The 24,835-nt window shown below is 42.1% G+C and overlaps 1 protein-coding gene across 1 annotated transcript; it reads left to right on the forward strand.

Annotated features, from left to right (window-relative positions):
• Positions 1–1,187: 1,187 nt before the first annotated feature.
• LOC124288484 (calcium-activated chloride channel regulator 1-like) lies at positions 1,188–24,112 on the forward strand. The gene is made up of 11 exons (XM_046725003.1): positions 1,188–1,542; positions 4,438–4,714; positions 8,355–8,425; positions 9,013–9,243; positions 13,472–13,705; positions 14,208–14,406; positions 20,746–20,858; positions 21,670–21,792; positions 22,733–22,837; positions 23,292–23,565; positions 24,040–24,112. Exons 1-10 carry the CDS (start codon positions 1,378–1,380, stop codon positions 23,442–23,444), a joined length of 1,671 nt encoding a protein of 556 aa, XP_046580959.1. The 5' UTR covers positions 1,188–1,377; the 3' UTR covers positions 23,445–23,565; positions 24,040–24,112.
• Positions 24,113–24,835: the final 723 nt, after the last annotated feature.

The following is a 24,835-nucleotide window of genomic DNA, read 5'->3' on the forward strand; positions in this document are numbered from 1 at the left end:
CAGCAATATCACGGCGGGGGACACAAGAAATGGGCTTCACTCATTGTACCCATGTGGGGATTCGAACCCGGGTCTTCGGCGTAACGAGTCAACGCTTTAACCACTAGACTACCCCATCGCCCCGTATGTTGTTAACTGTAATGTATGTTAACTGTGATGGGTGTATGTTGTTAACTGTAACGGGTGTATGTTGTTAACTGTAATGTATGTTAGCTGTAATGTGTGTTGGTAACTGGTACGTGTGTATGTTGTTTCAAGTTATATGTGTTTGTTGTCAGCTGTTATGATTTTATGTTGTATGTTGTTAACTGTAACGTGTGTATGTTACCTGTTTAATCCATGGGTAGTATCGGAGTAGTGTTAATAGCTGTAAAGTAAGGAACTGTAAAATAATCCAAATGCGACTTGTTCTCCTACATAAAGTGATCGATCCTCGCTTGCCTTCAGCGAATAGAATCGTTTTAATGGTATGTGCAGGAGCGCAGCGTGTCTCTGTTACTTCATGCTACAGAGGTGCCATAACTTATTTACTTCAAGTGTGAGCTAGTGTACAGTTGTTCGATAACCTGACGTAGAGGAACTGCCGTACTCCCACGTGCTTCAAGAAGTTATAAAACAGGACCTACAGTCTATGAGCACCAACTTGTGAGACTTTGCTTTGGTCCTTTAACCGACATGGGAGACAACGAAAGAGTTCCCTGAGGGTCACCGGTGAGATGCGAGTCCTGCACTGGATGGAGTACTTAAAGCTTAGCCTGTTGTTTCCTGTTTGGGTTTTGTCATAGACATTATCATGATAAACCAAATATTATGCAAACAGTTGTTATTTTCAGTAACATAACATTCACGCCAGTATAAATGGATGTTCAACGTCTCTTTAGGTGTACACTGAAAACTGAAATAAAACGAAAAGGGAGTCTTAAAAGTCAGCTTTCGAATCAGCTGACAACGGTCAAAGGTCACACTGAATAATGGTTGAGTGGTCTACGGGAGGTAACTCTATGTAATCTTATGCCCACACAACGTTATACCGCTACGATTCCCAAACATTATCTAGGTAAAACTAATCTACATCACACCACAAGACTAAGTTTGGCAATTTACGCATGCTCAGCAGATACAACCTCACACATGCAACAGTTTAATGCGACGCTTTTCCTTTCGTGGGGAATTCCCAGTGGCTATTTTTAGCTATGTATACGTCAGCGTTCATATTTCTCCAGACTGAGGACGGAAGAGTTACAGCAGGGAAATGGAGACAGCGCTATCCACGGCAGTGACAAGGAAAGCTAGCTACACTGTACAGAGAATTCGACAACACTTTACTACACTCAATTACGATCTCCTCCGTACTGCATAACTACAGTTTGTTCAGCCATGACTGTGTTGGCAAGTTTCCAGTCCGAAGGCCTTGTGTGTCTAATTTTAATGTCCGTGGCTATGGCAACGAAACTGTCGCTAACAAATGGAGGGTATGAAGACATTACGATCGCAATCAACAAACATGTTCCAAAGTCAGTGGAGATGGTTGAAAAACTCCAGGTAGGTTACCTTGACACTTGCGCTGTGTGTGCTGTACCTTTAAAATATATATCTGACTGTATTATTGTGAAGACTCATATATTCCAAAATAGCGAAACTTATATCACACTCTGAGGTGCCTTAATGCCCCGGGTAGAGTTCGTCCTTTCTGTTCTCTAGAAAGCTATGTGTGTGGGTTCGAATCCTAGTTTTCTCCAAGCTGTATCCGTGTATACAATCTTCGCAGGTCATTTAAGCTAGAGAGCCTTGCGTAACATAATATGCAGTCACTGCTGAGCTACCGTGAAGTTATAAGCCATCACGGGACGTGTGCTGTCATGCGTGCACTGAACGGTTGAAGGGAACTCAACAGCAAGACCCTGATTACGTTACACGGGTTGGATATCCTTCTCGTGAGGTGAGCTGAAATTGGGTTTAACGTCGTGCTTGAGAATATTTCGCTCATATGACGACGTGCATGCGTGTGTATGTGTATGTGGGGCTGCTTCTACTAGCCCAGACTGAAGCTGGTTTTATAGTGCCAGCCCACTGAGATATCATGCCGCAGTGAAGCATGAATACCCCACTCAGAAACATTATACTGACTCCGAGCCGACCAGTCTTTGTTGTACCCATTAATGCCGAGTGCCAGGTAGGGACCAACAAGTACCATATTTTAACGTCTTTTGGTACATGACGCGGTCGGGGATCGAACCCGCGACCTTCCGCTCTCCGGGCAGACGCTCTAACCATCACACCACGGAGGCGGTCTCTTTCTCGTAAGTCGCTATGGCGAGTTCACCGTACCCTGAGGATATCCGAGGACAACATTGACCTATAATATGAACCTCAAAGGAGTAGGTAATTTCCTCAGGGGCTGTTTGATGGGAAGGCCATAACATTGGCACCGTTACGAACATTTACCTGCCATTGACATGTGCTAACAAAGAAACTACATTTCACCTTATCGGAAATAATTCACGTGGCACCTTCACACCATTATTATGTACATGTACCTTACGAATCAGATATCTCACGTGACATGTACCTTACACATCATATATCTCACGTGACATGTACCTTACACATCAGATATCTCACGTGACATGTACCTTACACATCATATATCTCACGTGACATGTACCTTTCACATCAGATATATCACGTGACATGTATCTTACACATCAGATATCTCACGTGACATGTACCTTAAACATCATATATCTCACGTGACATGTACCTTACACATCAAATATCTCACGTGACATGTACCTTAAACATCATATATCTCACGTGACATGTACCTTACACATCATATATCTCACGTGACATGTACCTTACACATCATATATCTCACGTGACATGTACCTTAAACATCATATATCTCCCGTGACATGTACCTTTCAAATCAGATATCTCACGTGACATGTACCTTACACATCATATATCTCACGTGACATGTACCTTACACATCAGATATCTCAAGTGACATGTACCTTACACATCAGATATCTCACGTGACATGTATCTTTCACATCAGATATCTCACGTGACATGTACCTTACACATCAGATATCTCACGTGACATGTACCTTACACATCAGATATCTCACGTGACATGTACCTTACACATCAGATATCTCACGTGACATGTATCTTACACTTATACTTACGTGAAATATCGCACGTGACATGTATCTCACGTGCCGTGTACACATCATATATCTCACGTGACATGTACCTTTCACATCAGACATCTCACATAACATTTACCTTCATCACATCAACAATCTCACATAAAATGTACCTTATCACACATCCATATATCTCACGTGACATGTATCTTACATCATCAGATATCTCACGTGACATGTACCTTACACATCAGATATCTTACGTGACATGTACCTTACACATCAGATATCTGACGTGACATGTACCTTTCATTACATTAGATATGTCACGTGACATGTGCCTTACACATCAGATATCTCTCGTGGCATGCAATTTACACATGAAATATCGCACGTGACATGTACCTTACACATCATATATCTCACGTGACATGTACCTTACACATCATATATCTCACGTGACATGTATCTTACACATCAGATATCTCACGTGACATGTACCTTACACATCAGATATCTCACGTGACATGTACCTTACACATCAGATATCTCACGTGACATGTACCTTTCACATGAGATATTTCACATAACATTTACCTTGCACACATCAACTATCTCACATAAACATCATATACCTTACTTACGCATCATATATCTCACGTGACATGTATCTTACACATCAGATATCTCACGTGACATGTACCTTACATCACATCAGATATCTTACGTGACATGTACCTTACACATCAGATATCTCACGTGACATGTACCTTTCACATTAGATATCTCACATAACATTTACCTTGCACATCAACTATCTCTCACATAAAATGTACCTTACACATCATATATCTCACGTGACATGTATCTTACACATCAGATATCTCACGTGACATGTACCTTACACATCAGATATCTCACGTGACATGTATCTTACACATCAGATATCTCACGTGACATGTACCTTACACATCAGATATCTCACGTGACATGTATCTTACACATCAGATATCTCACGTGACATGTACCTTACAAATCTGATATCTCACGTGACATGTACCTTACACATCAGATATCTCACGTGACATTTACCTTTCACATCAGATATCTCACGTGACATGTACCTTACACATAAAATATCTCACATGAATTGTAAATGAGATATCTCACATGACATGCACCTTGCACACCTGCTATCTCACTAGGCTAACTAGTGTCCGATATTGACATATTGAAGGTTACGTGTGCACGGGGTGTCAACAGTTTAAGACTATATTTTCAGACCCTCCTACAGGATGCCTCGGAGAGTCTGTACTCTGCTACAGGTCTGTACATGCGCACTGCTACCATCCTGGTGCCCAGCAGTTGGCAGATGGGGGACAGGAATGACAAACTGACGTTCTCTGAGGCGGACATGAGGGTAGACCGACCCCACCCCTACTACAGAGACCAGCCCTACACCCAGCCCACCTGGACGTGTGGGGCCATGCAACGCTGCGTGCACCTCACCCCGGGCTTTGTCCTCGGAAAGACTGACTGCACAAAGCATAAACAACGTGGTAAGTCCCGCTTCCAGGTAGTCTCGTAGTAGTAAACGTTGACGTTACCTGATGGTTAGCGTTGCTCCAAGGCTGTACTGAATGCTGAGCCCATGGATGTACAGTGAGTCTATCCTTCAAAGAGGCAAGTCTAGATAAGCGGACAGTCTAATTATTAATATTAATTTTAGAATTATCATTTAAACTATTAAATATTACGGTAGAGACTTGTGCAAGTCTAAAGCCTCATTAGTAAGTATAGAGTAATTACGCTTATAAGAAAGTGCGTTTAGGGGGTTGTCAGCAATTTCGTATATAAAATTATGTTTAAAATCATGCTTAGAAATTATGGGGAGGGGGTCATTGATTTTGTACATGACATGCAGGGGGGTCACTTATTTTGTAGATAAATTTTAGGGGGGATCATTCACATTGTACATGCTTCTCCATAAAAATCATCACTCACACACACACACACACACACACACACACACACACACACTAACCAGCCATAAATTATGAACGGTCCCTTATACCGAACACGCATGCATTGTAACAAACCACGTTTATAAGGATCACGTTTATAACGACCATTAATACAGATGTTATAGTGACTAATTCAGGACAGTCATCGTCCAAATATTTAAAAAGTAAAAAACCTATGTAAGAGATGTGAGAGTTTATTGTAATTATTTATATGACGCTAATCTGTATTCTATGTAATCCTTATCACTTCCGCATTGTACACTGACTTGTCAGGCAATTATATTAATTACTGTATATGACATTTAAAACCCTTATTGGCCATTGCCCTTGGCCGTGTCTGCCATCACATCAACTGGTCAAGGAAGTGCTATTGTTTTTCTGTCTGTCCATTGATGAGTCGTCGCCTGTCCATTGTTGTCAAAAACTGTATATATACTTAGTATGCTCACATCTAGACTGAGAAGGAAAACAGAACGCGTCCGGTATTCCGACTGTCTGTGAAGGGACGCCCGCGAGCAGGATAATGCCGCTCGTGGGAAACGTCCAGGGTGCCGTTCCACTAACCGATCTTAGCCCTACGCCAATCGTAAACCCCTAAAATCCAAATCTTAGCGTGACGTTACGATCGGCATACCGTTCCACTAACCAGTCTTACCTAAGTCAATCGTAAAGTTAAGATTCAAAGTCTAAGTTGCTCATGACCAACTTAGGATAGCTAAAATCAATCGTAGAGAAACCAAAATGGTGGCTTTCCTATTCTATGTGAAAAATAAGAGCGAGCATTTCACCGCGAGCGTCCCCTAAAATCCCCCATGAAATGAATTTGTATATTTCTGTGATGTAAACAAACACTGCACTGAAACCTTACAAATGTCAGGCCAGTCTGACCACTGTCGTCATGGGAACACAGCCGAGCGAGTCGGTGTAACACATTTGTACAACAATATTGCAAAGTCATGGTTAAGAATAGGGACAGCCGTGAAGTGAACAATGTTCTGAAACAAAAAGATACAAATATATTTGATTTCACGTGCGCTTATTTGGTGGGGGATTCTAAAGGCAGGCCGCGTGTTATTCAAGACCACTGACAAATTTTACATTCTGCCTCCTCACGCCTTGTTTATTCTGATTGACAAGGTTCAGGCACATATTAAAAGCTCTGACACCATTGACGTTTTTAAAGTCCAGACTTAAAACCTGTTCTCAGTATATTACTTATAATCTCGGCTGTAAATACTCTCGTGTAAATTATCTGTACATGGCGCTTTGAGCATGCCCCAGGATGTGGAATAGGCGCACTATAAATATGCATTTATTATTATTATATTATGCCTGATACCCAGCGTTCACACGCACATGCACCTGAAACCAAGGTGCTCACTACCCTAATATTTTGCTCTAGTTTTTTTCTCCACGTTTACACTTGGTTGGAAAAATACCCATGAAGGCCCGGGTTAGAATATTGAACTTCAATAACCCATGCTTGTCGTAAGAGGCCACTAACGGGATCGGGTGGTCAGGCTCGCTGACTTGGTTGACGCATGTCATTGGTTCCCAACTGCGCATATTGATGCTCATGCTGTTGATCACTGGATTGTCTGGTCCAGACTCGATTATTTATAGCTAAGATACATAGCGTTCACTAACATGTTAGTGAACGCTATGCATCTTAGCTAGATTATTTACAGACCGCCGCCATATAGCTGGACTATTGCTGAGTGCGGCGTAAATCTAAACTCACTCACTCACTCAGTTGGTTCGTAAACTACTTCCATCATTTGCTAGACTATGCAAAGGGAGATAACTCGTGCCTCGCACGAAAGAGTCTCAATCTAAGCTTGAATCGGATCGTAAGATCGGGAACGGCTACGATCGGCCTAAGATCGGGTAGTGGAACGGGTGTAACTTTTAGCTAAGACGATTGTAAAATTGACGTAACCTGCTAAGATTGATCTTAGGTAAGATCGGTTAGTGGAACGGCACCCAGGGCCCCGTTCCTCAAAGCGATCGTAGCGCTAAGGTGATCGTAACTCCCATACTTTAACATAGACTTACGACTGTCGTAGCGCTACGATCGCTTTGAGGAACGGGGCCCTGGGGTTGAGCAGGTACTCCGCTCACCACATTTATGTCTTGTGTATTTGTTTGTCATGTAACTAAAGAAGTTTGAGCTCAACGTATTCCTTCGTCTTCATCAACGCACACTTCGTCTTAATTCCGAGCTAATTCCCCAGTCGACGCATACACCACGCGTTGACACAGATATGCCAAGCTATTTTCCCCGACCACATGACTGTATATTTTAGTCGCTATGTGTATAACGAACTACGGTTATAACGAATTTAAATTAGTGGTAACTAGTTCGTCATGACCGCAGTGAACTCTATATATGTGAGACTCACTCGGACGAGGCAGCTATTTTGTATGTAGGTCTGCGGAAGTCGTGTTCAGAAGAGGAACACCATCTGCTTCTCTGTTCAGGAACATGTAATCCGCAACACATAAACAATAAACCAGTAAGTACTCAAAGGCCGGAATACCTGCTGAAGTGTTAAACAACAGACAAACGAAAAAACAAACAATCAGCATTTAATGTAACGTTGGGTAACAATTGGTTGATTGACAAGGAAACACCTCGTTAAAACGGAACATAGATGACCAGAACCAAAATACCGAAACAAGAAGATCAAACGTATGGAAATATTTTAATGAAAATGGTTAGTGTTTCCTGTGACAAGGTTCGTCAACCATCACTCGTCTACTCAAAAGGATAATCTGCGTCACAGGACATTATATTTCAGGATGACTTAAGAGAAATCTATACAGATGGTCAAATGGTGTTAAACAATGAATGAAGCTGTCAGTACATAAATAGATTACAGAAGGGATTATCTGTTTCGTAATACAGTGGAAGCCTGCTTATCCGGACCTCAAATATCTGGAAACCTTGCCTATCCTGGACGACATTCCCGTGAAACAAAATATAATACTTCCAAAAATGCATATTTATCCGAAAATCCGGATCCGCTGAATTTCAATTCCCAACAGTGCAACATACATACTATTATGTCTCTCTAGCAACGATATTGATTTTCATAAACAAAAATGTTTTTGACCATTACGACATATATTACAACGTGTTGCGTACAAAGAAACGTTTCCTCTTCTTTGGTAGGCATCCTCCTTGCAAACCAGTTTGCTCGATATCGCTGGGGGGTGTTCGACGATGTTATATCAGATGAAACGGTAAGTTATAAAAAGCGTTTTTTCCTAAATATATTATATTCCGCGGATTGGTTATTGTCTTGGTATATTTAACCCGTGAAGATCCGGGTTAGAATTTGATCTTCAGTAACCCATGCTTGTCGTAAGAGGTGACTAACGCGATCGGGTGGTCAGGCTCGTTGACTTAGTTGACACATGTCCTCGGTTCCCAATTGCGTAGATCGATGCTCATGTTGTTGATCACTGGTTTGTCTGGTACAGACTCGATTATTTACAGACCGCCGCCATACCTGGAATATTGCTGAGTGCGGCGTCAAACTAAACTCACTTGTTTTATTTGTGAAACACATCCTTCAGTTTTCATAGTTAGTTTAACAATACAGAGTACGTGAGTGAGTTAGTGAGTACATTTATCTATATTCCAGTAACATCACAGAGGAGGACACAAGAACTGCGCTTCATACGTGCTCTCACGCTGAGAATCAAATGTATAGATACACATATATGAACAATCACTGGCATCGAGTGTCTCTAAATGTACAAGTGTACGTGTTACTTCAATCAGATATTGGTGCTAAGTGTGACTGTATTATTTCACTGTTTCACAGATTTCAAAGAGAATGTCCAGAAATCATGAGAAAGCTTGTAAGGGGAAAACTGTGGCGGACATCATAAAAAGTCACGACGACCACAGTCAGAAAGGTCAGACGCCAACTGAGGCAGTCACAGTCACAGTCACTGTTGTGTACAACGACAACGACCAGGACAAGAACCCGGAAGAGAAGCAGTGTGGACGTCGCGTTGTATTACTGCTTGATGACTCCTTTTCTATGAACGATGTAAGTGGGTGTGGTGAGCTGTGTAAGTTAACTATGAGCGAGGTAAGTGGGCGTGGTGAGCTGTGTAGGTTATCTATGAGCGAGGTAAGTGGGCGTGGTGAGCTGTGTAAGTTAACTATGAGCGAGGTAAGTGGGCGTGGTGAGCTGTGACTGATGTAAGTGGGTGTGTTGTGAGTTGTGGATGTTATCTATGACTGATGTAAGTGGGTGTGTTGCGAGTTGTGGATGTTATCTATGACTGATGTAAGTGGATGTGTTGCGAGTTGTGGATGTTATCTATGACTGATGTTAGTGGGTGTGTTGTGAGTTGTGGATGTTATCTATGACTGATGTAAGTGGGTGTGTTGCGAGTTGTGGATGTTATCTATGACTGATGTAAGTGGGTGTGTTGCGAGTTGTGGATGTTATCTATGACTGATGTAAGTGGATGTGTTGCGAGTTGTGGATGTTATCTATGACTGATGTAAGTGGATGTGTTGTGAGTTGTGGATGTTATCTATGACTGATGTAAGTGGGTGTGTTGCGAGTTGTGGATGTTATCTAAGACTGATGTAAGTGGGTGTGTTTGTGAGTTGTGGATGTTATCTATTACTGATGTAAGTGGGTGTGCGTTGCGAGTTGTGGATGTTATCTATGACTGATGTAAGTGGGTGTGTTGTGAGTTGTGGATGTTATCTATGACTGATGTAAGTGGGTGTGTTGCGAGTTGTGGATGTTATCTATGACTGATGTAAGTGGGTGTGTTGCGAGTTGTGGATGTTATCTATGACTGATGTAAGTGGGTGTGTTGCGAGTTGTGGATGTTATCTATGACTGATGTAAGTGGGTGTGTTGCGAGTTGTGGATGTTATCTATGACTGATGTAAGTGGGTGTGTTGCGAGTTGTGGATGTTATCTATGACTGATGTAAGTGGGTGTGTTGTGAGTTGTGGATGTTATCTATGACTGATGTAAGTGGGTGTGTTGCGAGTTGTGGATGTTATCTATGACTGATGTAAGTGGGTGTGTTGCGAGTTGTGGATGTTATCTATGACTGATGTAAGTGGGTGTGTTGTGAGTTGTGGATGTTATCTATGACTGATGTAAGTGGGTGTGTTGTGAGTTGTGGATGTTATCTATGACTGATGTAAGTGGGTGTGTTTGCGAGTTGTGCATGTTATCTATGACTGATGTAAGTGGGTGTGTTGTGAGTTGTGGATGTTATCTATGACTGATGTAAGTGGGTGTGTTGTGAGTGCTGGATGTTATCTATGACTGATGTAAGTGGGTGTGTTGCGAGTTGTGGATGTTATCTATGACTGATGTAAGTGGGTGTGTTGCGAGTTGTGGATGTTATCTATGACTGATGTAAGGGTGTGTTTGCGAGTTGTGGATGTTATCTATGACTGATGTAAGTGGGTGTGTTGTGAGTTGTGGATGTTATCTATGACTGATGTAAGTGGGTGTGTTGCGAGTTGTGGATGTTATCTATGACTGATGTAAGTGGGTGTGTTGTGGATGTTATCTATGACTGATGTAAGTGGGTGTGTTGCGAGTTGTGGATGTTATCTATGACTGATGTAAGTGGGTGTGTTGCGAGTTGTGGATGTTATCTATGACTGATGTAAGTGGGTGTGTTGCGAGTTGTGGATGTTATCTATGACTGATGTAAGTGGGTGTGTTGTGAGTTGTGGATGTTATCTATGACTGATGTAAGTGGGTGTGTTGCGAGTTGTGGATGTTATCTATGACTGATGTAAGTGGGTGTGTTGCGAGTTGTGGATGTTATCTATGACTGATGTAAGTGGATGTGTTATGAGTTGTGGATGTTATCTATGACTGATGTTAATGGGTGTGTTGTGAGTTGTGGATGTTATCTATGACTGATGTAAGTGGGTGTGTTGCGAGTTGTGGATGTTATCTATGACTGATGTAAGTGGGTGTGTTACTGAGTTGTGGATGTTATCTATGACTGATGTGGAGTGGATGTGTTGGGCGAGTTGTGGATGTTATCTATGACTGATGTAAGTGGATGTGTTGTGAGTTGTGGATGTTATCTATGACTGATGTAAGTGGGTGTGTTAAGAGTTGTGGATGTTATCTAAGACTGATGTAAGTGGGTGTGTTGTGAGTTGTGGATGTTATCTATTACTGATGTAAGGGTGGCGTTGCGAGTTGTGGATGTTATCTATGACTGATGTAAAGTGGGTGTGTTGCGAGCTGTGGATGTTATCTATGACTGATGTAAGTGGGTGTGTTGAGCTGTGGATGTTATCTATGACTGATGTAAAGTGGGTGTGTTGCGAGCTGTGGATGTTATCTATGACTGATGTAAAGTGGGTGTGTTGCGAGCTGTGGATGTTATCTATGACTGATGTAAGTGGGTGTGTTGTGAGTTGTGGATGTTATCTATGACTGATGTAAGTGGGTGTGTTGCGAGTTGTGGATGTTATCTATGACTGATGTAAGTGGGTGTGTTGCGTGAGTTGTGGATGTTATCTATGACTGATGTAAGTGGGTGTGTTGTGAGTTGTGGATGTTATCTATGACTGATGTAAGTGGGTGTGTTGTGAGTTGTGGATGTTATTCTATGACTGATGTAAGTGGGTGTGTTGCGAGTTGTGCATGTTATCTATGACTGATGTAAGTGGGTGTGTTGTGAGTTGTGGATGTTATCTATGACTGATGTAAGTGGGTGTGTTGTGGATGTTATCTATGACTGATGTAAGTGGGTGTGTTGCGAGTTGTGGATGTTATCTATGACTGATGTAAGTGGGTGTGTTGCGAGTTGTGGATGTTATCTATGACTGATGTAAGGGTGTGTTGCGAGTTGTGGATGTTATCTATGACTGATGTAAGTGGGTGTGTTGTGAGTTGTGGATGTTATCTATGACTGATGTATAGTGGGTGTGTTGCGAGTTTGTGGATGTTATCTATGACTGATGTAAGTGGGTGTGTTGTGGATGTTATCTATGACTGATGTAAGTGGGTGTGTTGCGAGTTGTGGATGTTATCTATGACTGATGTAAGTGGGTGTGTTGCGAGTTGTGGATGTTATCTATGACTGATGTAAGTGGGTGTGTTGCGAGAGTTGTGGATGTTATCTATGACTGATGTAAGTGGGTGTGTTGTGAGTTGTGGATGTTATCTATGACTGATGTAAAGTGGGTGTGTTATGAGAGTTGTGGATGTTATCTATGACTGATGTAAGTGGGTGTGTTGTGAGTTGTGGATGTTATCTATGACTGATGTAAGTGGAGTGGGTGTGTTGCGAGTTGTGGATGTTATCTATGACTGATGTAGGTGGGTGTGTTGTGGATGTTATCTATGACTGATGTAAGTGTGTGTGGTGAGTTGTGGATGTTATCTATGACTGATGTGTGGGTGTGTTGCGAGTTGTGGATGTTATCTATGACTGATGTAAGTGGGTGTGTTGTGGATGTTATCTATGACTGATGTAAGTGGGTGTGTTGCGAGTTGTGGATGTTATCTATGACTGATGTAAGTGGGTGTGTGTTGTGGATGTTATCTATGACTGATGTAAGTGGGTGTGTAGTGGATGTTATCTATGACTGATGTAAGTGGGTGTGTTGTGAGTTGTGGATGTTATCTATGACTGATGTAAGTGGGTGTGTTGCGAGTTGTGGATGTTATCTATGACTGATGTAAGTGGGGTGTGTTGTGAGTTGTGGATGTTATCTATGACTGATGTAAGTGGGTGTGTTGCGAGTTGTGGATGTTATCTATGACTGATGTAAGTGGGTGTGTTGTGGATGTTATCTATGACTGATGTAAGTGGGTGTGTTGCGAGTTGTGGATGTTATCTATGACTGATGTAAGTGGGTGTGTTGTGAGTTGTGGATGTTATCTATGACTGATGTAAGTGGGTGTGTTGCGAGTTGTGGATGTTATCTATGACTGATGTAAGTGGGTGTGTTGCGAGTTGTGGATGTTATCTATGACTGATGTAAGTGGGTGTGTTGTGAGTTGTGGATGTTATCTATGACTGATGTAAGTGGGTGTGTTGCGAGTTGTGGATGTTATCTATGACTGATGTAAGTGGGTGTGTTGTGGATGTTATCTATGACTGATGTAAGTGGGTGTGTTGCGAGTTGTGGATGTTATCTATGACTGATGTAAGTGGGTGTGTTGCGAGTTGTGGATGTTATCTATGACTGATGTAAGTGGACATGGTGAATTGTACATGTTCTTTATAATGTATATACTTTCTGGAGTCGTCTTTTTTCAGGATTCTCGTGTATTCAGGCAGAAGCAAGTGGCTAGAAATTTTATAAAGGACGTGCTTCCCACCAACTCAGAGATTGGAATAATAACATTTCATGAGTATAGCGTCATGCTAGTAGGGAGTCTTACCAAGCTCACCAGTGATGAAGATGAAGGACGACTAGTCGACTTGGTAACGCAGGATCGTCAACTAGGAGCAGCCACGGGAATAGGACAGGCCTTGAAAGATGCACTTGCAGTAGGTCGACGTTCATAACATTGTTATGTATTGTGTAATGCAGTCTGTAGGAAGAAGCCGTATCTAGTGGACAGGCATTGTTGATGTCACTGTAGATTATATGTATGCATTTATAGCGTCACGATTTAGATGTAGAGACAAGGCTATCCTTCGTGAAAGGTCGTTGTAAACTGAGGCAAATACCAACAGCATTAGGACAGACACGAAACAAGTAATCGTTTTGTTCGTTAACGCTCTTCCAACTGTAATTCGGTTGACTTGATTTTACAAGAACAGGACCGTCATGAACCGCAGGGAACTGGACAATCGGTGCCCAAACCTTTTTTTGAGCTGCGGGTTCCCCAAATTTTAGTACGGGTTAGTCACATAAAGTACAAATTCATCAAAAGACGAGATATTTAGCTACGGGTACGGGTTAGGTTTTGAACGAATCTCCGTGGGCATGGATCGTCTTGTCTTTCAACCTAAGAGAGACTAAAGGTACGTCGTTGTCTGGTTCCAGCTGCTGAAAGGTGCTGGTCGTGAAGGAACCAGTGAGGAGGACAGAATACTCTTGATTACCGACGGCGAGGAGAACCCACAAGGAGGCCCGACAATCGCTGATGTCATTGAGGACATCACTGAGTCAAGAGTGATGGTCCATTCAATAGCATTGGGGCGTGATGCTTCCAAGTCTCTGGGAGAGCTCTGTCAGGCTACAGGTAGAGCATCACAATCTGCAGGAAGTTGGGGCGTATGTTGAGTGAGTGAGTGAGTTTGGTTTTACGCCGCTTTTAGCAATATTCCATCAATATCACGACGGGGGACACCAGAAATGTGGGGCGTATGTTGAGACACATCACTAGTTAAATCCTAATAGCAGGTTTATCATGACAACCAGGGTGACTTTTATTATACTTCGTTTCAAAAGTTTCAGGCAACTGTTCTAAACTAATTTTTGCCAAATATTGCATACTGTTTAAAGGTACTGTTTACACATGGACTGATAGATTGTAAAACAAATTCGTCACGTTGAAAAGATGATTGTCATGAGTTCAATAAATGATTAAAATCAGTGAAAATTGGCGAATTCTTAACAAAACTTTACTCCTGAACGAAGCTGTTCACATGCACGATATATGCACATGCTTTCCAGCAATTTGATGCATGATCCTCGTGCAATACATCTGCATAAGGTTTGCAGTTGGTTTCACCAAGTTACCGGTAGTGGAGAAATCAATATTCGATGTAACCATATATATATACAAAACATATAGTGAGTGTTTTAAGTGAGTCTAAAGGAAGTATATATACTGACCACGGTGCATGGATGTATGTGGACCACAATCAGTAAATGGCGGTAAATGGCGGTAAATTGTTCCAATTCGAATATAAAACCCTGATATCTTATATTTTACAAAATTAAGAGCATTAAGAAAATTAAAGTTTGAACAATATCACAATTATATTTCCAGCTGCCCTGACTAAGACACCGAGAACAGCTGCACTCTTGTCAGTAACACATCTAATAACTCTTCTACATCAGGTCTTTCTAATACCTCTAATGCTGTCACCGGCTTCTGAATGACGCAACTGCCATCAAGTTTGCTGCGACTGCTATTTTTACAGCCACATTGATCACTATAAATTTCTACCATTTTGATGCTGCTACTTCAGAACATTGCGGGTGCCAAACAACTATACTTTCGTCTACCTTTTCTATCATGGTGCTACTGTCACACCCACCACCGCCGTCTCTACTACTACTACTACTACTACTACTGTTCATACTACTACTTCTACTACTACTGATTCTACTACAACAACTACTATTATTGCTACTGGTACCACTACTACTGTTACTACTACTACTACTGGTACCACTACTACTACTGCTACTGCTACTACTACTGCTACTACTACTACTACTACTACTACTACTACTACTACTACTACTACTACTACTAGTACTACTTGATATATAACTCCTCCTCTCCCAACAGCTGTTTCTGCTGTTGACGCGGCCTAAATATCCTACTGTAGGTCTTCATGGAGAAGTAATCCTACTGTAACTACAACTGTAACTGCTGTTTAAACTAATAACTACCGCAACCCTCTGCTGTACCAGCTGCTGCAACTACCTCTACCACAACGAATCTGGTCTTACTACACCCATATTTCTACTGCACTGCTGCCGCTACTATACAACCAATGGTACTACCTGTACAACCACTGTACTGCCTGCCCTGTACCGAATGTATGGCTAAATATGTTCAGGTGTGAGTGTATGGTTAAATGTGGTGATGTTTCAGGTGGAAGTGTATGGCTAAAATATAGCGATGTTTTCAGGTTGAGCGTATGGCTAAATATAGCGATGTTTCAGGTGAAGTGTATGGGCTAAATATAGCGATGTTTCAGGTGAAGTGTATGGCTAAATATAGCGATGTTTCAGATTGAGCGTACGGGCTAAAATACAGCTAAATATATGTTTCAGGTGCAGTGTATGGCTAAATGTGGGTGATGTTTCAGGCTGAGCGGATGGCTAAATATAACGATGTTTCAGATGGAGAGTATGGCTAAACACATAACGATGTTTCAGGTGGAGCGTATGGTTAAATGTGGTGATAGGCTAAATATAGCTTCAGGTTGAGCGGATGGCTAAATATAAGCGATGTTTCAGGTTGAGCGTATGGCTAAAATGTGGTGATGTTTCAGGTTAAGCGGATGGCTAAATATAGCGATGTTTCAGGTGGAGTGTTTGACTAAAACATAACGATGTTTCAGGTGGAGCGGATGGTTAAAATGTGGCGATGTTTCAGGTGGAGTGTATGGTTGAATGTGGTCATATTTCAGGTGGACTGTATGGCTAAATATAGGATGTTTCAGGTGGAGGTATGGCTAAATGTGGTCATGTTTCAGGTGGACTGTATGGCTAAATATAGGGATGTTTCAGGTTGAGCGTATGGCTAAATATAGCGATGTTTCAGGTGGAGTGTATGGCTAAATGTGATGTTTCAGGTTGAGCGTATGGCTAAATATAGCGATGTTTCAGGTGGAGTGTATGGCTAAACATAACGATGTTTCAGGTGGAGTTTATGGATAAATGTGGTGATGTTTCAGGTGGAGTGTATGGCTAAATGTGGTGATGTTTCAGGTGGAGTGTATGACTAAATGTGGTGATGTTTCAGGTGGAGCGTATGGTTAAATGTGATGTTTCAGGTGGAGTGTATGGCTAAATGTGGTGATGTTTCAGGCGGAGAGTATGACTAAATGTGGTGATGTTTCAGGTGGAGCGTATGGCTAAACATAACGATGTTTCAGGTGGAGTTTATGGATGTGCAAAGCGGTGATGTTTCAGCGGTGGAGTGTATGGCTAAATGTGATGATGTTTCCAGGTGGAGTGTATGGCTAAATGTGGTGATGTTTCAGGTGGGGTGTATGGCTACATGTGGTGATATTTCTGGCATGGTGGAGCCGTGATGGCTTAAATATGCTGATGTTTCGGGTGGAGCCGTATGGCTAAATGTGGTGATGTTTCAGGTGGAGTGTATGCCGCTAAATGTGGTGATGTTTCTGGTGGAGCGCAGGTATGGTTAAATCGTGATGTTTTCCAGTGTGGAGTCGTATGGTTAAATCGTGGTGATGTTTCAGGTGGAGTGTATGGTTGAATGTGGTCATATTTCAGGTGGACTGTATGGCTAAATATAGCGATGTTTCAGGGTGGAGTGTATGTATTAAATCGTGGATAAGCTCTGGTGGTTGAGCCGACGGCTAAATACAGCGATGTTTCAGGTGCAGTGTATGGCTAAATCGTGGTGATGTTTCAGGTTGAGCCGGATGGCTAAATATAACGATGTTTCAGATGGAAGTATGGCTAAACATAACGATGTTTCAGGTGGAGCGTATGGTTAAATGTGGTGATGTTTCAGGTTGAGCCGGATGGCTAAATATAGCGATGTTTCTCAGGTTGAGCCGTATGGCTAAATGTGGTGATGTTTCGTGGTTGAGCCGGATGGCTAAATATAAATGATGTTTCAGGTAGAGAGTTTGGCTAAAACATAACGATGTTTCAGGTGGAGCCGATGGTTAAACATAACGGTGATGTTTCCAGATGCGGAGACGTATGGTTGAATGTAATGGTCATATTTCCAAGGTGGACTGTATATGTGTATAAATATATAGGGATGTTTCAGGTGGAGTGTATGTGGCTAAATGTGGGATATGTTTCAGGTTGAGCCGGATGGCTAAATATAGCCGATGTGTCAGGTGGAGTGTATGGCTAAACATATGGCGATGTTTCCAGGTGGAGGTGTATGGCTAAATGTGATGTTTCAGGTTGAGCGGATGGCTAAATATAAGCGATGCCGTTTCAGGTGGAGTGTATGGCTAAACATAACGATGTTTCAGGTGGGATTTATGGATAAATGTGGTGATGTTTCCAGGTGGAGTGTATGGCTAAATGTGGTGATGTTTCAGGTGGAGGTATGACTAAAATGTGGTGATGCTAAGTGTGGGGTGTATGGTTAAATGTGATGTTTCAGGTGGAGAGTATGGCTAAAATGTGGTGATGTTTCAGGTGGAGTGTATGACTAAATGTGGTGATGTTTCAGGTGGAACGTATGGCTAAACATAACGATGTTTCAGGTGGAGCGTTATGGATAAAGGTGGTGATGTTTCAGGTGGGTGTATGGCTAAATGTGGTGATGTTTCAGGTGGGTGTATGGCTTAAAATGTGGTGATGTTTCCAGGTGGGTGTATGGCTACATGTGGTGATGTTTCAGGTGGAGTGTATGGTTAAATATGCTGATGTTTCAGGTGGAGCGTATGGCTAAGTGTGGTGATGTTTCAGGTGGAGCGTGTCGCGAAATGTGGTGATGTTTCTGGTGGAGCCTATGGTTAAATGTGGTGATGTTTCAGGTGGAGCGTATGGCTAAACATAACGATGTTTCAGGTGGAGTTTATGGATAAAGGTGGTGATGTTTCAGGTGGAGCGTATGGCTACATGTGGTGATGTTTCAGGTGGAGTGTATGGTTAAATGTGGTGATGTTTCAGGTGGAGTGTATGGCTAAATGTGGGGATGTTTCAGGTGGATTGTATTGTGAAAGTCGGTGATGTTTCAGGTGGAGTGTATGGCTAAATGTGGTGATGTTCCAGATGGAGTGTATGGTTAAATATGCTGATGTTTCAGGTGGAGCGTGTCGCTAAATGTGGTGATGTTTCAGGTGGAGCGTATGGCTAAATGTGGTGGTCTTTCAGGTCGAGTGTATGGCTAAATGTCGTGATGTTTCAGGTGGAGAGTATGGTAAAAGGTGGTGATGTTTCAGGTGGAGCGTATGGCTTAATGTGGTGATGTTTCAGGTGGAGTGTATGGCTAAATGTGATGATTTTTCAGGTGGAGTGTATGACTAAACATAACCATGTTTCAGGTGGGGTTTATGGCTAAATGTAGCGATGTTTCAGGCGGAGTGTATGGCTAAACATAACGATGTTTCAGGTGGAGTTTATGGCTAAACTTAACGGTGTTTCAGGTGGAGTGTATGGCTAAACATAACGATGTTTCAGGTGGAGTTTATGGATAAAGGTGGTGATGTTTCAGGTGGAGTGTATGGCTAAATGTGGTGATGTTTCAGGTGGAGTGTATGGCTAAATGTGGTGATGTTTCAGGTGGAGTGTATGGCTAAATGTGGTGATGTTCCAGATGGAGTGTAAGGTTAAATATGCTGATGTTTCAGGTGGAGCGTGTCGCTAAATGTGGTGATGTTTAAGGTGGAGCGTATGGTTAAATATGCTGATGTTTCAGGTGGAGCGTGTCGCTAAATGTCGCGATGTTTCAGGCGGAGTGTATGGCTAAACATAACGATGTTTCAGGTGGAGTTTATGGCTAAACTTAACGATGTTTCAGGTGGAGTTTATGGCTAAACTTAACGATGTTTCAGGTGGAGTTTATGGCTAAAGGTGGTGATGTTTCAGGTGGAGTGTATGGCTAAATGTGATGATTTTTCAGGTGGAGTGTATTACTAAACATAACCATGTTTCCGTAGGTGGGGTTTATGGCTAAATGTAGTTGTTTCAGGCGGAGTGTATGGCTAAACATAACGATGTTTCAGGTGGAGTTTATGGCTAAACTTAACGGTGTTTCAGGTGGAGTGTATGGCTAAACATAACGATGTTTCAGGTGGACTGTATGGCTAAACATAACGATGTTTCAGGTGGAGCGTATGGCTAAAACATAACGATGTTTCAGGTGGAGTTTATGGCTAAACATAACGTGGTCTTTCAGGTGGAGTTTATGGCTAAAACATAACGATGTTTCAGGTGGAGCGTATGGCTAAATGTGGTGTTTTTCAGGTGGAGTGTATGGCTAAACATAACGATGTTTCAGGTGGAGTTTATGGCTAAACTTAACGATGTTTCAGGTGGAGTGTATGGCTAAACTTAACGATGTTTCAGGTGGAGTTTATGGCTAAACTTAACGATGTTTCAGGTGGAGTGTATGGCTAAACTTAACGATGTTTCAGGTGGAGTTTATGGCTAAACTTAACGATGTTTCAGGTGGAGTGTATGGCTAAACATAACGATGTTTCAGGTGGAGCTTTATGGCTAAACATAACGGTGTTTCAGGTGGAGTTTATGGCTAAAACATAACGATGTTTCAGGTGGAGTTATGGCTAAACATAACGATGTTTCAGGTGGAGCGTATGGCTAAACATAACGATGTTTCAGGTGGAGTGTATGCCTAAACATAACGATGTTTCAGGTGGAGGTATGGCTAAACATAACGATGTTTCAGGTGGAGTTTATGGCTAAACATAACGATGTTTCAGGTGGAGTTTATGGCTAAACATAACGATGTTTCAGGTGGAGTGTATGGCTAAACATAACGATGTTTCAGGTGGAGCTTATGGCTAAACATAACGATGTTTCAGGTGGAGGTATGGCTAAACATAACGATGTTTCAGGTGGAGTGTGGCTAAAACATAACGATGTTTCAGGTGGAGTTTATGGCTAAACATAACGATGTTTCAGGTGGAGTTTATGGCTAAACATAACGATGTTTCAGGTGGAGTGTATGGCTACTACACTGAGAAAGCCCAGTCAGCAACCCTCACACAGGTCGTCAGCAACTTGTGGCAAGATTTCAACATGTTGTGTGTGGAGGAGCAGCCCATTGAGGTACCGACACAAGCGAATGTTTAATCGAAACAGAAACAGAAATCGGCTGGCAACTGAGTACAGAATATCCAGCAAATATAAGCAAAGTCATTTTCCTATTCCTAAGAAATCTCTGCCAACAGCATGTGTCTATGAATCACCTTTTAGATTGTGATGATACCAAAGGTTAATGTATCCTGTCCCAGCGGATGCTCTTGTCAAAAAACATATACAAGGGCAAGCCAACTCCCCACCTGAAAAAGCGAAATATAACAAATTTTATTGGCTAAAATGATATAACATTAGCCTAAAGCATTACCAGTCGTTTTATTTTGGTTGTTTCGTTTGTGCATGTCCGTCTTTCACATCGCCAAGCCCGAGGTGCATTGTGTGCCGACTGACTATCACAATTATAACCTCCAAGAGCAGAGGATTTTGTTCTTGTGAAATAATTATTGATCACATCGATTCCACCTCTGTAATTAGTGTAGGTAATTTTCCTTTTAAAGTGTGCATTCTCAATATGGTATTAGGGAAGAATATCATATAGCGATGGAATCGCAATAAGAGTATCGGCCTAAAATACTCTAGCTGCGTTCACCTCATATCACATTTCTAAGACTGGAGATTTCCTTCACGTAACGATCTTCACGATAAGTTAGGCTGGGTGTCACATAAAACAAAATGTCCTAGTTAAACATAAAATAGTTTTTATGCGATACACGCTGCTCTCAAATTAAGTCAAACATAAGCATCGGAAACCACTCCGTCACTATTCAGTGGCATTGAAATTTGATGTATAAGACTAATGTAAGTATTTACATATTTCCAGATTGTGAACCTACCACTAGAAGTAAGCAAGGACAAACCTGTGGTTGAACAACCTGTACCAATAGACTCCACCGTCAATAAGACCGTTTTCCAGTTTACTTCTCCAGAGAACTCGGACATTGAGGTAGTCAAACATACACATGATTGTCATGGTGAATGTAGACTGTCATACAGACCTTGAAGCAAATATACCCCAGAAGGTCCACGCAAGTCTAGAAAATGTGGCAAGTCACAGCTTCAGCTCAAAATGATGAAAGTCTCAGCGCTCCTTTTCATTATATTTTTTTTTTTACTATGAACTTTTTTTTCTGTAAAATATGTTCATTTCAGAGACTAGCTGTTAGTCCATGGTGAATTGTATTGGATTGTTCGTGAACTGGTACTTCTAGCTACCAATATTCAATAGAAATTCGCGAACCCTTCCTTCTGAGTACAGTTCGAAGTTCTTGAACGTTATTTAAAAGTTGGACGAACATGGATACACGACGTGTTTTATGGACAACACCATTTTCTCTTTACACCGTTTTAGAGCTAAGTCTTGCTCCTCCACCAGGTGATTCTTGGGGGTCATACTATCACCTGATGAAGGAGCAAGACTTAGCTCTAGAAACGTCCAGATAAAGAATGACAAAGTTGTTATCCATACGACGTGTCGTGTATTCATGAGTACAGTTCGTTCCTCTGTACCGCCTCCTTGGTGTAGTGGTTAGAGCGTCCGCCCGGAGAGCGGAAGGTCGCGGGTTCGATCCCCGACCGCGTCATACCAAAGACGTTAAAATATGGTACTTGTTGGTCCCTGTCTGGCCGCTCGGCTTTGATGGGTACAACAAGGACTGGTCGGCTCGGTGTCAATTTAATGTGTCTGGTAGTAGGGTATTCCATGCTTCACTGCGGCATGGTATCTCAGTGGGCTAGCACTATAAAACCAGCTTAAGTCTGGGCTAGTACAAGCAGCCGCCGCACACATACACATCGCATGCACGTCGTCATATGAGCGAAATATTCTCAAGCATGACGTTAAACCCAATTTCACCTTACCTCACCTCGTTCCTCTGTATGTGTAGCTGCAGATTAAAGACCCCGAGAACAGGACCTATGACAGAAACTCACCTCAGTACACAGAAGATCTACGACTCAAAGTGGACAAGTTCACCTTTGACAACCCGCAGGTCAGTGTTGGGTACAAGACCTCTATGATAAGAGCAGCCCAAGAATGAATCTTAGACAACTCATCGAAAAATTACATCCTTCTTATAAGGGGCAGTTGGGTAACTTGGGTAGCCTGATGGTTAAAACGTTCGCTCGTCACGCCGAAGACCCTGGTTCGATTCAAAATATGGGTACAATGTGTGAAGCCCATATCTGGAGTCCCCTGCCGTGATATTGCTGGAACAGGAGTAAAAGAGGCGTAAAAATATGGCTACGGATTTCTCAAAGTAAAAGCTTGGTCCCAGCGTATTCCTTATATAGTCATCATTTTGCGTGTGCATGTCGAACCTCAGATTACGCGAAGTCTTTACGTAAGTGTCTTTGCTTCGACACAACGGGTTTTGCCTGTATATTGATATTTTGAGTCGGTGGAAACCGAGGTAACGATGCGTGACATCTATGCTTGGTTAACAGCCAGGTGAATGGAACGTGACGGTTAGAAGCAAGTCCGTGCATTCAAGACCCGAAGCGGTAATAATGACTGTCAAGGCTGACCCCAAACAGGACTCCGAAACGTATGAGGTCCAGTCATGGCTTGACAGCATAATCGTCAAAGTCCTGCGATAACCCGGATCTACGTATCAGTGACACGAGGTTACTCCCTTTGATTAAGGCCAAGGTGACAGCTACAGTTGAAAGACCAGATGCAGATGCTGTAAATGTGGACCTGAGAGAGATGACGGAAAAGGTACTTTGAAAATTGCGGCATTCGTGACATATGTAAAGTTACAACAGTGCATTAATGTTCATACCATGTCACAATCTATGTAAAGGAGCTACTTAATGCACCTTTCGGTATAGAGCACTGGCTGACCGTAATATATTGCGATTGTTGTGTTGGTTGCTGAACTCAGCAGTCCGCAACATCCATCTACATGACGGTTTTCTGTTAACAATCGATTCTGGACCAGACAATCCGGTGATCAACAGCATGAGCATCGATCTACGCAATTGGGATACGATGACATGTGTCAACCAAGTCAGCGAGCCTGACCACCCTATTGGTCGCCCTCGTAGGACAGCGTCAGTTTACTGAAGACCAATTCTAACCTGGATTTTCCACACTTCCTTCATCTTTAAAGCTGACATTTCATGATGCACCAAACCAAGGTTCCTAATACTAAATCCATCCTGTGGATATTAATAACGATCTTCTTCACAGGTGCTGACGTAGCTGGTTTGACGGTATACACTGGCGAATTCACCGGCTAAGATGCCTTACTCCCTTGCCACGTGTTAGAACAATCGAAAAAAAAAAATACATTATGAGACAATAAAGGTATAGCAATTTTATACAATAATCGGGATGGATTAACAATATCGCTAACAATTGAATAATAACCAACCTCTTTGACGTTATCCCGTCACTGCGCCATTCTAGTGTGCCCCTCGTAATCGAATTATACATTTTACATTACGTCAACAATACATTATGTAAGGTGACGTCACGATGCATGTCAGTTGTCATCGCCTCTGTACGGCCTCCTACAGTAAACTACCCGTTGCATCCCGTTTCTTGGTTTGCAGCTGTTTCACGCAGCTAACATCACTGGTGGAAACATTACGTTTATGTTTTACGACGGTTAAAATGTGTCAATTCGACTCACAAGTTTTCAGCGACACGGTAACGTTCGCAATGTTTACATTCTACACAATGCAATCGTGGAATGTCGCTTGACTACTCAACTTCCTCTGGATGTACTGATCTAAACTTACGCTGATAGTAGAAATGCAACGTTCATATTGCCCAATATGGTTTACGTTAATGACAGGGACAGACTAGCATAAAGTGGATTTCATTCTCAACTGCGGATTTACATAGCCGACAAATTTTCCTGTTCTTATCTATGGACATTTTCCTGCCTGCATTTATCATTAAATCTAACAAACTGGGTCAGACTATCCACGAGCATGTTTCTACGCAACATGAGTGAGTGAGTTTAGTTTAACGCCGCACT

This window comes from Haliotis rubra, unplaced genomic scaffold (assembly GCF_003918875.1).
Source record: "Haliotis rubra isolate DU_JTF1 unplaced genomic scaffold, ASM391887v1 Scf419, whole genome shotgun sequence".
Classification (NCBI taxonomy): Eukaryota; Metazoa; Mollusca; class Gastropoda; order Lepetellida; family Haliotidae; genus Haliotis; species Haliotis rubra.